The following is a 12,500-nucleotide window of genomic DNA, read 5'->3' as shown; positions in this document are numbered from 1 at the left end:
ATTATGATCATTATTATTGTTATCATTATTATTATGATCATTATTATTGTTATCATTATTATTATGATCATTATTATTGTTATTGTCAATATTGTTATTGGTATCAATGTTATTATTATCATTATCACTATTGTTTTTGTTATTATTATTATTACCATTATTATTATTATTATTACTATCATTATTATCATTATCATTATCATTATTATTATTATTATTATTATTTTTATTATTAGAGATTATTATCATTATTATTGTTTTCTTATTTATTTGTATTTTTAAGATCAAACACCGGGTCACAACCAGCGACCTAGGGTGAGTTAAATTGGAAGTATGCCTTTAAAGTATAAATATATTATTGAAAGGTATAAAAATGTAGATTTAATAATATATATATATATATATATATATATATATATATATATATATATATATATATATATATATATATATTTAACAGTACATTATAAATGCGGGTTATATTTAGTGTTTAAATGACAGACATTCAAATACTAATTGCTCTTCTTAGAGCATGTGCTGTGCTATTCAGAACTATTTTTGTATTTCTTGCAGGAATTTTCTCTAAATATTGACTAGTTACTTTCTTTATCACGCCCAAGGCACCGATCACAACAGGGATAGTTTTTGCTTTGAGGTGATTTTCTTTGATTTTCACAGAAACTTTTTTGTCAGATGGCACGCTCATATCAATGCGAAGGCAGGTGTTGATATTTTGTCCTTTCTAACTATGTCTGGACGATTAACCTATATCGTGCGACCAGTGTGTATCGGAAAGTCCCACAAAATGGTAAAATCTCGGGTGGGGTTCGTACCAGATGCTATTGGTTTTCACAGAGAATTGCTGTCAGAGTTTACAATGCTATGCCGGTTCTTGTGTTCGCCTGGTGTAATGGTAAAGCAACCAGATACAAGGTGGTCAATTGTTTTTTTCCTCACAAAATCTACATTTCGGGTCAACGCCGTTGTGTAAGACGTTTGCCTGATAGATCTTGAGCAGCAAGAATAAAACCTTCCGTTTCCTTTTCAATCCAGAGCTTCTGAGCCACTGGTTTGTTGCCATTTCATCCACATCAGCATTTTTTGCTGGAGCTGCGAACTCCGTGGAGGGTCTTTTCTTACCATTGGGATTCTAGTTGTTTTACGCCGACACTTCTAGCTAATTTCTTTGTCTTTCGGGCAATCTATGATAAGAATGTTGTTCTCAAATTCTAAATCTAATTCGCGAGAGTATTTGATGGATTCTTTTATGACAGAATGTAAATTTTAGTGTTTTCATGGAGATTAACTAACTGAAACATCCAGTCATTTGTATTATCTAAGTACAGTAGAGTACAGTAGTATACGTTTTATATGATAACTCTAGTTGGATCTTGCCTCCTTTACTTCTTGGTATATATAATCGATCTAGGAATGAGAGCCATGTAGAAGAATAGTGGGGAACACTGTCAAAGGCCTTTCTATAATCAATCCAAGCAGTGCTAAAGTTATTGTGTTTAGACCTTGCATTTTCTAATATCATTTATTTTACGAGGAGTTTGTCCTTACAGCCGTAGGATCCTTATTATTCTTTTTATTCTATGGGGAAGATACCATGGTCGTCCACGTGGGCATATGTTCTTTCAGACAGAATCGATGTTAGTAGTTTATAAGATGTTGATAAGCACGTAATAGGCCGGTAGTTTTTTTTTTTTTTTCCAGTATCTTGAGTTTTTGCAAGTAAATAAGTTGTATCTAAACAGAACCAGTTAGGTGTTAAATTTGGTTCAGTCATTAGTTTGTTGAAATTAAAAGCTAGTTCAGTGTACGTAAAGAGTAGGGTGGTCTGTTTCCGATTTTTTAAAGCACTTTCCTAAGCTCGTCAGAAGTAATGTCTACCCATTGTTGTGCAGGGATCTCTGGAGTGTTGTTTTCTAAAACTTTTAGCCATTCAGCATATTCATTATGCCCTTTCTCATTATTCCAAATGCGGTTTCAGAATTCGCGCACCTGCTTTTCAGACGGTACATCGTCTACTGCAATTACTGTCTTTCCGATTTCTAGGTAGAACTTCTTAGCGTCTGTTTCAAAGATCTTATTTTGTCGATAAAACTTATTCCTTTTGGTAAACCTGTGCATGGTTAAGCTTTCACAAGGAGTTTTTATTTTAGTTCTTTGATGTCGGGTGTTTGTTCTGTAGTCTCAAGAGTGTATTTTCTTTCTGTACTTTTTGCGCCTTTCTAGATTTTAGATCTTTTAGCAGTTCTTCAAGTATAGAGATTTCCTTTCTGTAGTTTTCTATTTCTTTATTAATTTTAAGTTGCCATTTAGGTTTAGTAGGATTCTGCTTGTTATTTTTCTTCATTTTTGCTTTCACACCACACTTGTATTGGGGAACTTTTGCCGTTGCATAAATGTGTTGATTTAGTTCTGTTATGTCTGGGTTCATTTCTTCACAACGTTAGCTTAATGCTTCATTCCCTAAGGAAAGTGTGTTTTTAAATCTGTGGGTTTGTCGAATTTTCAATAACGATTCCCTATCAGTCATTTCAGTGTGTTTTACTATCGATAGCTCTTCAAGGATTTCCGTTCCCATTGCCAACAAACCCTCCTGGTTAACCTCATTGTCTGGCGGAGCAACTCCAGCCATAACATTTTCCTGTTCTCCATCTTCTTCCATTTCTACATCTTCACTCCCTACAATGTCTTCGTCAGCACTGATATCCTCATTACTTACGTTCCTTTGGCCTAATAGTTTATCTCGTACCATTCAAAACCTTCCCTCTTATTTGTGCTATATCAATATCTCGATTTCTTATCGCGGATGATGTGGGCTAACTTATTCGCCTCTAGAAAATCAAATTTATCACTTTCACTGTTACGTGCGTACCACTTAATGTCAGTATCTTTAGTGTTGTTACTTACAAGTACTTACTTACAAAAGTACTTATATTCTTCCCTTGTCCATTTGTTTCTCTTTTCCTCTTGTCTGTTTTTAGGTGGTGAGCTTGCTGGGCCTAGGAATGGGCGCTATCCCGTCCTGGTATCCCGTCCTAGTTTTCTTCAGGGGAAAGAGCGTTAGAATCCCGTTGCAGATTTTTCGACCCCAGGCTGGTCTAGCCCTGGGGGACACGGCCCTTGTTGACGGACGAGGCGGCATGATTTATTTCTAGTTTTCATAACATCCAAGGATCATTTCATCATCATCATCATTGTCGTCGTTGTTGTTCTTGTTGTTATCGTATTGTTATCATGTTCTTAATATCATTATGATCGTTATTATTGTTATTATCAGTATTATTATTATCAGTATGATTATTATTATTATTATCATTATTATTATTATTATAATTATTATTGTTGTTATTATTATTAGTATTATTAATACTATTAATATAATTATTATTATTATTATTATTATTATTATTATTATTATTATTATTATTATTATTATTATTATGTAGTTGTTGTTATCGTTATTTTTATTTTTTGGGTTTCCTTTTCCTTTTCCTTCTCCCTCTCCTCCTCCTCCTCCTCCTTCTCCTCCTCCTCCTCTTCCTCCTCCTCCTCCTCCTCCTCCTTCTCCTCTACCTCCTCCTTCTGCTTCTCCTTCATCTTCTCATCATTCATCATTTACCTTCTCCTTCTCCTTCTCCTTCTCCTTCTCCTTCTCCTGCTCCTCCTCCTCCTTCTCCTCCCCCTCCTCCTCCTCCTCCTTCTCCTCCATCTTCTCCTTCTCCTTCTCCTCTTCCTCCTCCTCCTCTTCTTCTTCCTCCTCCTCCTCCTCCTCTTCCTCCTTCTCCTCCTCCTCCTCCTCCTCCTCCTCCTCCTCCTCATCATCATCATCATCATCATCATCATCATCATCATCATCACTACTGCCACTACTACTACTACTATAACCACATGTACTACTACTATTACTAATACTACTTGTATTATACTACTATTGCTGTTACAACTACGATATGATCATTATTACTAGTCTTATAATTAGAATTAGAATTAGCAATCATATTAGTATCAATATCAGTATTGGTATTAGCAACAGTATTAGTATCAGTACTGATATCATCAATATCGTAAGCTTTACTAACTTCATCATCTTTATCAATGCCCTTATTAATACCTATATATCAAAAAGTAAGAGAAAAGATTGTTTTTCATTATTAATTTGTTTTTAGTTCATAAATTTACTCTTAATTTGTCTTAAAGTTAATACATTTACTTATTAATTCGTTTTTTAGTCCTTACATTTACTTATTCATTCATTCCTTATAGATTCGAACGGTGAATGGGTCGGATGGAATTGTGGAGGGGTGCTTATTAACCGAAGATACATTATCACCGCCGCCCATTGCTTGCATAACCGCTACTTGAACGGTTCAGTACTGTGAGTTCTTGGGTCCGTCTTTTTATTGCTAATTGATTGCATTGTATGGTGGTTGTCATTTTAGACTGGGGATACATATTTACATATATAGACATGATATTTATATATTATATATATATTATCATCGTTATATATGTGTATGTATGTGTGTATTTCTATATAATTTATATATTATATGTATTATCACCATTATATATGTGTATGTATGTGTGTATTTGTTCTGTTTATGTACTAAATTGCTCCTTGTTTTTTGTGTTACATTTGAGGAGCAGAAGAAAAAAATCTGTTTCTGTCACTTCCTCACCTTCTTCCCACTCTCTTTGTCTGTCTTTAATCTTATTCAATAATTTCACGTGGCACAGAGAAAGGTCTTAAGTAGGACTTATTCTTAATGTGTTAATACATTTCCCAATAAAACTAAAACTATCTACAGCTTGAAAGTTTGAAATAAATATTCTCGACTAACGAGAAATTTCACGTTCTAACAGATGCAATCAATTACAATTGTGCGATTACATTAAGGAAGGCCGAATATTAAGATACACACCAATCAGAAAATGAACAATACAGTGAACAATATGACTTATCAGTATTTGACGCCTGGATTTTGGAGGATGGTTCCAATTTCATGAAACTGGCAACACACCCCGGACACTGGGACACTCCGATTCGCAAATTCATTTTCTTGTCTTATATTCAGCTGGCACAGTGCTTATGTTTACATGTTTTGGTATTTTTGAAGTCGATAAAAAATATTTTGATTGTTTTACACCACTTCCCCCACATTTCATGGCCGTTGTTATCGTGAGGGGCACAGGAGACGGTGACCGTGGCCGTGTTGGTGAGTGCGCCTACCTTAGGCTGCAGCCTCAGCTCAGCTAATTCTGCATGTTTTTTCTTTCCCTTTGCTTTTTCTTCTTTCCTCCAGCCCCTTCTTTTGTACACTTCCTTAGGTGTAAGAACCGCGCTGAACGGATGAAAGGTTGCTTCTGCGTTAGTCCTGAACGGTCCATGGGCACGCTATTCCCATGCCCTGGGTAAGGGCATGGGGATAGCATGCCTCACAGGGACCGTGAGGGGTAGACCGTTTCTCTTCCCCACATATTTCAAGCTCACCACAGTCAATAATAAAGAAATTGTATTAGTGGCATTGAGGCTTGCCTCTTCATCAACTTGCCTGTCCAAATCTGACTTTTATTGTTTTCCGACACCTGCATTTCCTTTGATCATGGCTCCCTGCTACTACTACCCTACTATTTCCTCGATGTTTGCTGTCAGTTCTAGCCATTCCGAATCAGGCCAATATCCAGGCCATTACATGCATTCCCTCTTTCCCAACATCTCCCCTACACAGTCTTCTTTATATTCTGCCCTCTCATCCCATATTACTACTCTCCGTCCTTATTATTCTCTCAGTACTACCTCACTCAACACCACTCCCTCCTCCTCCTGTCCTCGTCCTTCTACTAAGTTAATTTCTACAAATCTTTTGAGTACTCTTTTTAGCCCAGCCAAATAGGATCGATTCTTTGTGATTCCGCCTATAGCCCCTTATTCTGGCAATGCGCATCTCTCCCAACAATGTCTCTAAAAACAAGTAAGCAAAGTTTCCTTCTGCAGATAGCCTTGCAAGAGTCACATTTGAATCCTAAGCTCGCACACTAGCCATCTTGACTGACAAACCTCTTCCTGACCAGCCTCACTCCTCCCTTAGTACTTGTACCAAAACTGTTTACATCTCCACGCTGATTGTCCTGTCTACGTTAAGGACTGTGGAAAACGTTTTGCTTGCTTGCCTCGCTGAATATGATGCAGTATCAGTGCAGTGTTTTACTAGATTATCTTTCATAGACATGACCTTCCCCTTGAAGTTTATATTAGTGAAGAGTCCTACCCTGTCCAAATATATCGACCCCACCCCCATCAATGTCAGTAATATTAGCGTTTTAGCCACCCTGCCAAGAACTGTCGGTCTACAGCCCGCTGCCCTGTATGTGCCCAATCTGGCTATGGCCATTCAAAATGCTCTCTACAGTCATGCACGTGTGCCAATTGCAGTGGTTCCCATAATGCCTACAAGTACGTGTCTGAGATTGTTCTCAGATTCAAACTAGGCCTCACTCTATCCGAGGCCAGACAAGAAATATGCCGACAGGGTTTTTATTTCCCTACCTATTCCTTTATTCGGCTTCTTTCCCTTCTTCCCAAGGTTTCTCAGCATCTCCCCCAGTATCTCCCCCTGCCCCTTACCATCCTACCACTACTTCCTCTCTCTCCCAGTCAAAGTCTTTTGCCATTCTAAATCTAGATTCTCCAATCTCTACCACTTCCCCAGTGCCTAATTCCTTCTTACTCTACCTATCGTACCAGGCAATCTAAACGTTCCACTCCAACTTCTACCACATTCTCACCCACGTCTTCCTCTGCTCCCAAAACTTCATAAACATGAGCCAGGGGAAAACACCTCTCTCTTATCCACCTCCGGTCTCTCTGTTCCCATTACCTTTGCTCTCAAAGTGACTGCCGACTTCCATCTTCCACCTTATGTTCCCCCTACCCCTCTTCCTCCCACTCTCTCCCAACACACTCCATCCTCTCCTTCTGCATCTGCACCATCGCTATTTCTATCCCCAATATCCTTTCCGATCTCTCCTGGATGCTCACTTGACCACCCTCTGCGTCCTCCGGATCTTCCCTCCCTGAGCTTTTTCTTGATCCTCTACCTCCTTTCCTTGTCCCCTTGTCTCCTTCCCTGGGTTCTTCTCCTACTTCGCCGATACCCATTTCTACCATTACGAACTGACGATTGCCCTTTTTGATGGCCATTTTGCATTGTTCCTCACTGGTTTGTCCCTCATCCTTCCTCAGACGCATAGATACTCTCCATTTGATCTACTCGACCCTTGCTCTTAACTCCCTTCCCCCTTTTACTAATCCCCATCTTACTCCGTTTACTCCCCCTCTTTACCCTTTTCACAACTATACAGGGCATTTCTACAGCGTGCTACGACCGCTGACATCTAACTTATTTTTTCCTAATCATTAAATTTGTTTTCCCCTTTTCGCCACAATACTTTACCATGGTGCTATATGACCTTAGATATCTAGCACATTTATTTGTTTTAACCATTAACCATTTAAACCATGGAGAGGGAGGGAGAGGGGGAGGGGGAGGGAGAGGGGGAGAGGGAGGGAGAGGGGGAGTGGGAGGGAGAGGGAGGGACAGGGTGAGAGGGAATTGAAATAGACAAACTGAAAGTCTCTATCTTCCCTTCCTTTCGTACAACCATTTCTCTCTCTTTTTTAAATCTATCCTTCGGCTCTCTCCCTCTTCCTTTCCCTCCCTCCCTCTTCTCACCCTTCATTCTCTCTCTTCTAAAACCAATGAGTGTGAATTAAGGCTCTAATTAATTACCTCCCCCTTCCTCGCCCCCAGCACTACCATTCGCCTCGGAACTGCATACTTAGATCAGGATTCCCAAGAACACCAGTCCTTCAGACCGGAAACTACTGTCCTCCATCCGAACTTCAACAAATTGGAGCATAATGATATAGCCCTGGTTAGACTAAACAGGAATGTCGACCTTACCGGTAAGTGCTGCATGTGTGCGTTTCTGGTGACACATTAAGTACCGGAAGAAAATGCAATTCCGTTTATTATTATTATTATTATTATTTGTTGATATTTTTTTTTTTTTTTTAACAAAAAACGCAAAATGATGATAATGAAGCAACTCTGAATAATTCGGAATATTTTCTAATAGTCGTGGTTCCGTTTTTACCTTATTCTTAATTTATCACCTTAAAACTGACATTTCTGTCTCGTGATTTCATATAAATGCGTCAACAGCCGGTGGAAATTAATGCCTTGTTTGCCTACACATCACTGGTCCATTATTTATGATTATACTAATTGCGCATTCTCTGGTTGATAATTTCACACATGACATAATACACTTTTATCAGTTATATTTCCTTATCAGTGTGCGTTTGGTTAATAGAATTATGCATTATTCGATAGCCAAATCTAACGATCTTTTAGTAGCCACATTTTCATGACTCCATCTTGAATATATACTGAAGTTTTTGATAGGTCTGACGCACACACACATGCCCACAAACACAAACACAAACACACACACGCACACGCACACGCACATACACATGCACATGCACATGCACATGCACATGCACACGCACACACACACACACACACACACACACACACACACACACACACACACACAAAGATCTATATCTATCCATCTATATGTCATTCATTTCCTTTTTTCTCTAACTTTTCCCAGGTGTTTATCCGGTCTGCCTTCCCTCATTCAGAATGAACCTCGAGGTGGAGTTCAAAAAGCAAATGCCAGTGGCGGTTGGCTGGGGTGCCACGAAATATGCCAGGAGTACATCCGTCCTTCAGGAAGTACGCCTGCCCCTCGTCCCTCTAGCGAAATGCAGGGATGCCTACCCGGGTTTCTATCTGGTGGAAGAACAAGTGAGTCGGGAGCTACGTGTGTGCTTTTGCTGCTGGGAATATGAATGATCGTATGCTCGTATATACTTAGATGTTAACTATTGTAGACATACATACAGGCATACGCAAACACGCACGCACGCGCACAAGTACACAGAAAAATCACATTTCACTTTGATTTTAATCTTAATTTAAAATTTCAGATCTGTTTCGGTGGACTCTCCGGCAGAGGAACATGCAAGGGAGATTCTGGGGCCCCATTAGTGTATGAGGAGACCCTCGTAAGTACACCTCTTCTTCTCTTGCTTCAACTTTTTATAGGATCGCTATAATCTGGTTTTGAGATATCTTTTTTTTATGGCCGGATACCCTTCCTGACGTCCTCTCTATTTACCCGGGCTTGCGACCCGCACTGTCTACCCTGTGGATAGGTTTCTGTCGTAAATGCACCGTCCCAATTCAACTATGAACTGCTATTACCACAGTTTTTTTCTCTGCAACTGTGCTGCTTGAGTCATTAATCCCTCCTTGGTCTCTTCACCAATCCCCACTCGCTCTAATCCCCAATCCACCCTCTCTTTAATCACCACTTCAACCGTTCCTTAATCGTCAATCGACCCTCTCTCTCTAATCATCAGTCCAACCCATTAATCACCAATCCACTTCCAACCTAATCACCAATCCACCCTCAACAGATTGGGTTGTTATCCAAAGGAGGAGCATGTGCCGCGGCTGGACAACCTGACGTCTTCACAAGAGTGGACTCCTACGTGGAGTGGATCAAGGAGAACCTCAGGCCGTGAGAGAGAGAGAGAGAGAGAGAGAGAGAGAGAGAGAGAGAGAGAGAGAGAGAGAGAGAGAGAGAGAGAGAGAGAGAGAGAGAGACTCTAAAGCCTAGTTCAGGCCAAGATACACTGTATCGATACAGTTGGGTATTACATAATGTCTCGTGTGTGTGTGTGTGTGTGTGTGTGTGTGTGTGTGTGTGTGTGCGCGCGTGCCCATATGTATAATTAAAAGAAAATTCGAAACGCATCTACTTCAAAATAAATACACCTTCGAGTATATATAAGCAATGCGTTGTTGAAAGTTCGTTTTCAAATACTCAGTCTTGCAACTTCACCTGGAAACCAGTTTATGTGAAGGTTAACCTCGCTTGTGTGACAGAACTGCAAAAATAAAAAAAATAATCACACTTGGTTTACATTTTCCACTTTGAGATCACAGTTCCTCAACATTTCATTTCACAAAATAGACTAAATTCAGATAAACAATGGAAGTAGGGAAGTTATAAAAGTTATTTTGTCACTGTTCCCTCTCAAGCTGTACAATAACGAATAAAAAAGAGTGGTTGCAATGCTTTATTCTAGTATGCGGGGTATCACAAAAAAAAAAAAAAAAAATATATATATATATATGGCAATAGTAAAATACCTACTGTTGGAAGAATAATACCAAATTATTAATCTGATTTTATTATCATATTATTATTGGGGATAACCCTTTATTTCAACTACATTTGTGGCAATCTAGCCATTTCAAAGGAATTATGATAACGATGATAATTAAGTAAAAATTATAATGGTAATAACAATAAAAAACGGTAGATAAAATTTCTCAAGATACTCAAAATGTCAAAGGTTCAGGCAAATTACTTTCCTCTTAAATCTAATAACGGAGGTTCTCTATAATCCACGGTGTGTATTTTGCAACGTTGGTGTAGGCAGCCAGTCCACACACATTGCCGAATGCGTGTATGCCAATCTGTCATGAAAGGTAGAACAAGAACATTTAAAGGAATGACGTGAAAAAAAGAGTTGATAGCACTTCATTATATACATTAACTAACAGTTATGTTGAAGTGATAATGCATGATATGATGATAATGTTAATTATCGTTTTGATGGTGATGATTAGCTGACGATAATGAGATTTAGAACCCTTTTTTCTTTTGTCTTGAATGGGGGAAATAAGCAAAATATACATAATAAATGTGCACGTATGTTAGAAAACATACAGAGCATGTCCATATATACTTTGAATGCATTTTAAGTTTTATGTAACCTGTAACATATCTACGTAATCTATCGATTACGTAGATAACGGTCCATTAAGAAGTATGCAGGGGGCCTCATCCTGTTAATATTTTCATCTTTTAAAATGCTGAGGACGTAGTCTAATCCCGTAGTCTATATATATATATATTATATATGATATATATATAATTATGATATATATATAATTATGATATTATATATATTATATATATCACACACAAACACACACACACACACACACACACACACACACACACACACACACACACACACACACACACACACACACACACACACACACACACACATACACACACACACACACACCATATCAGTGCAACTGGTAGCTCACAGCAGATGCAGAATATGTCTGGCAGAAGTTTAGTCAAACATAACAAACGGCAGTGATAACATTCCTAGTTAGATGGGACTGCGAGCAAAGAATAATGTTTGGGGCTTTTACTTTCTCTACTTGATAGCTCCTGACCACATCCCAAATATGATTGTTTGGGATGCCTCGGCTGATAAGCTCAATGATCATTCCGTTTCATGAATGAATACAGTACACACACACACACACATTTCTACATGTGTTCATGTGTCCTTATTATATATCTATATATCTATATCTATCTATATCTATCTATCTATCTATCTATCTATCTATATAAATGTGAATAATGGCAAAACACTCTGTCTGTAGGTACAAGTCTACAGCCACTTACATTCCTCTGATGACACTTACCAATGTGTTACGGGCAAACTCCGTCGTTAAGGGACCTCCTGTGTCTCCAAAACAAGGGTCACCAAAGCCAGTAGGCTTTCCTTCGACGAATACCTGTGGGTATTTATGGTTGCACTTATCAGTTGTAGATACTGACAACTCAGGTATGTATTTCCATGCCCCAAAGTGAGAGAGAGATAGAGAGTGAGTGAGTGAGTGAGTGAGTGAGTGAGTGAGTAAGTGAGTGAATGAGTGAGTGAGTGAGTGAGTGAGTGAGTGAGTGAATGAGTGAGTGAGTGAGTGAGTGAGTGAGTGAGTGAGTGAATGAGTGAGTGAGTGAGTGAGTGAGTGAGTGAGTGAGTGAGTGAGTGAGTGAGTGAGTGAGTGAGTGAGAGAGAGAGAGAGAGAGAGAGAGAGAGAGAGAGGGAGAGGGAGAGGGAGAGGGAGAGGGAGAGGGAGAGGGAGAGGGAGAGGGAGAGGGAGAGAGGGAGAGGGAGAGGGAGAGGGAGAGGGAGAGAGAAAGAGAAAAAGAGAGTGAGTGAGTGAGTGAGTGAGTGAGTGAGTGAGTGAGTGAGCGAGTGAGCGAGTGAGTGAGAGATAAAAGGTATAAAACAAAACTACATATAATAAAGGTGACCATAATAATTACATAGCATTTTATGAAATAATTCTATAAATGGCTGCCAAAAGATTCCCTCCTTTGGCAGATACTTTATAAACAAAACAAAAGCATCACTTATGCTTTTAAAATTACCAAAAAAAAAAAAAAAAAAATAATGCTCATCATGAAGACTGTTAAGCGACTACTTGCGCACGGAGGAAATTAACACTGTATGAATAACTTTC

The 12,500-nt window shown here is 38.8% G+C and overlaps 2 protein-coding genes across 4 annotated transcripts in view; one reads left to right on the top strand and one right to left on the bottom strand.

The window, feature by feature from the left end:
• The window catches only part of LOC125038374 (phenoloxidase-activating factor 1-like), a 24,245-nt gene extending 14,179 nt beyond the window's left edge, over positions 1 to 10,066 (top strand). Inside the window, exons 5-9 of the mRNA XM_047631873.1 lie at positions 4,279 to 4,390; positions 7,827 to 7,981; positions 8,698 to 8,894; positions 9,077 to 9,154; positions 9,569 to 10,066. Of these exons, the coding sequence (XP_047487829.1) occupies positions 4,279 to 4,390; positions 7,827 to 7,981; positions 8,698 to 8,894; positions 9,077 to 9,154; positions 9,569 to 9,676 (650 nt within the window). The 3' untranslated portion in view covers positions 9,677 to 10,066. The remainder of the gene's footprint in view (positions 1 to 4,278; positions 4,391 to 7,826; positions 7,982 to 8,697; positions 8,895 to 9,076; positions 9,155 to 9,568) is intronic.
• Positions 10,067 to 10,332: 266 nt separating this feature from the next.
• The window catches only part of LOC125038375 (venom protease-like), an 8,169-nt gene continuing 6,001 nt past the window's right edge, over positions 10,333 to 12,500 (bottom strand). For all 3 annotated transcript variants that reach the window (XM_047631876.1, XM_047631875.1, XM_047631874.1), the window contains 2 exons: positions 11,676 to 11,768; positions 10,333 to 10,637 (listed from right to left, as the gene is read on the bottom strand). In XM_047631876.1, coding sequence (XP_047487832.1) covers positions 10,542 to 10,637; positions 11,676 to 11,768 — 189 coding nt within the window. In that variant the 3' untranslated portion in view covers positions 10,333 to 10,541. The remainder of the gene's footprint in view (positions 10,638 to 11,675; positions 11,769 to 12,500) is intronic.

Source organism: Penaeus chinensis, chromosome 24, assembly GCF_019202785.1.
Source record: "Penaeus chinensis breed Huanghai No. 1 chromosome 24, ASM1920278v2, whole genome shotgun sequence".
Lineage (NCBI taxonomy): Eukaryota > Metazoa > Arthropoda > Malacostraca > Decapoda > Penaeidae > Penaeus > Penaeus chinensis.
This window is presented reverse-complemented; position numbering and strand designations above follow the sequence as displayed.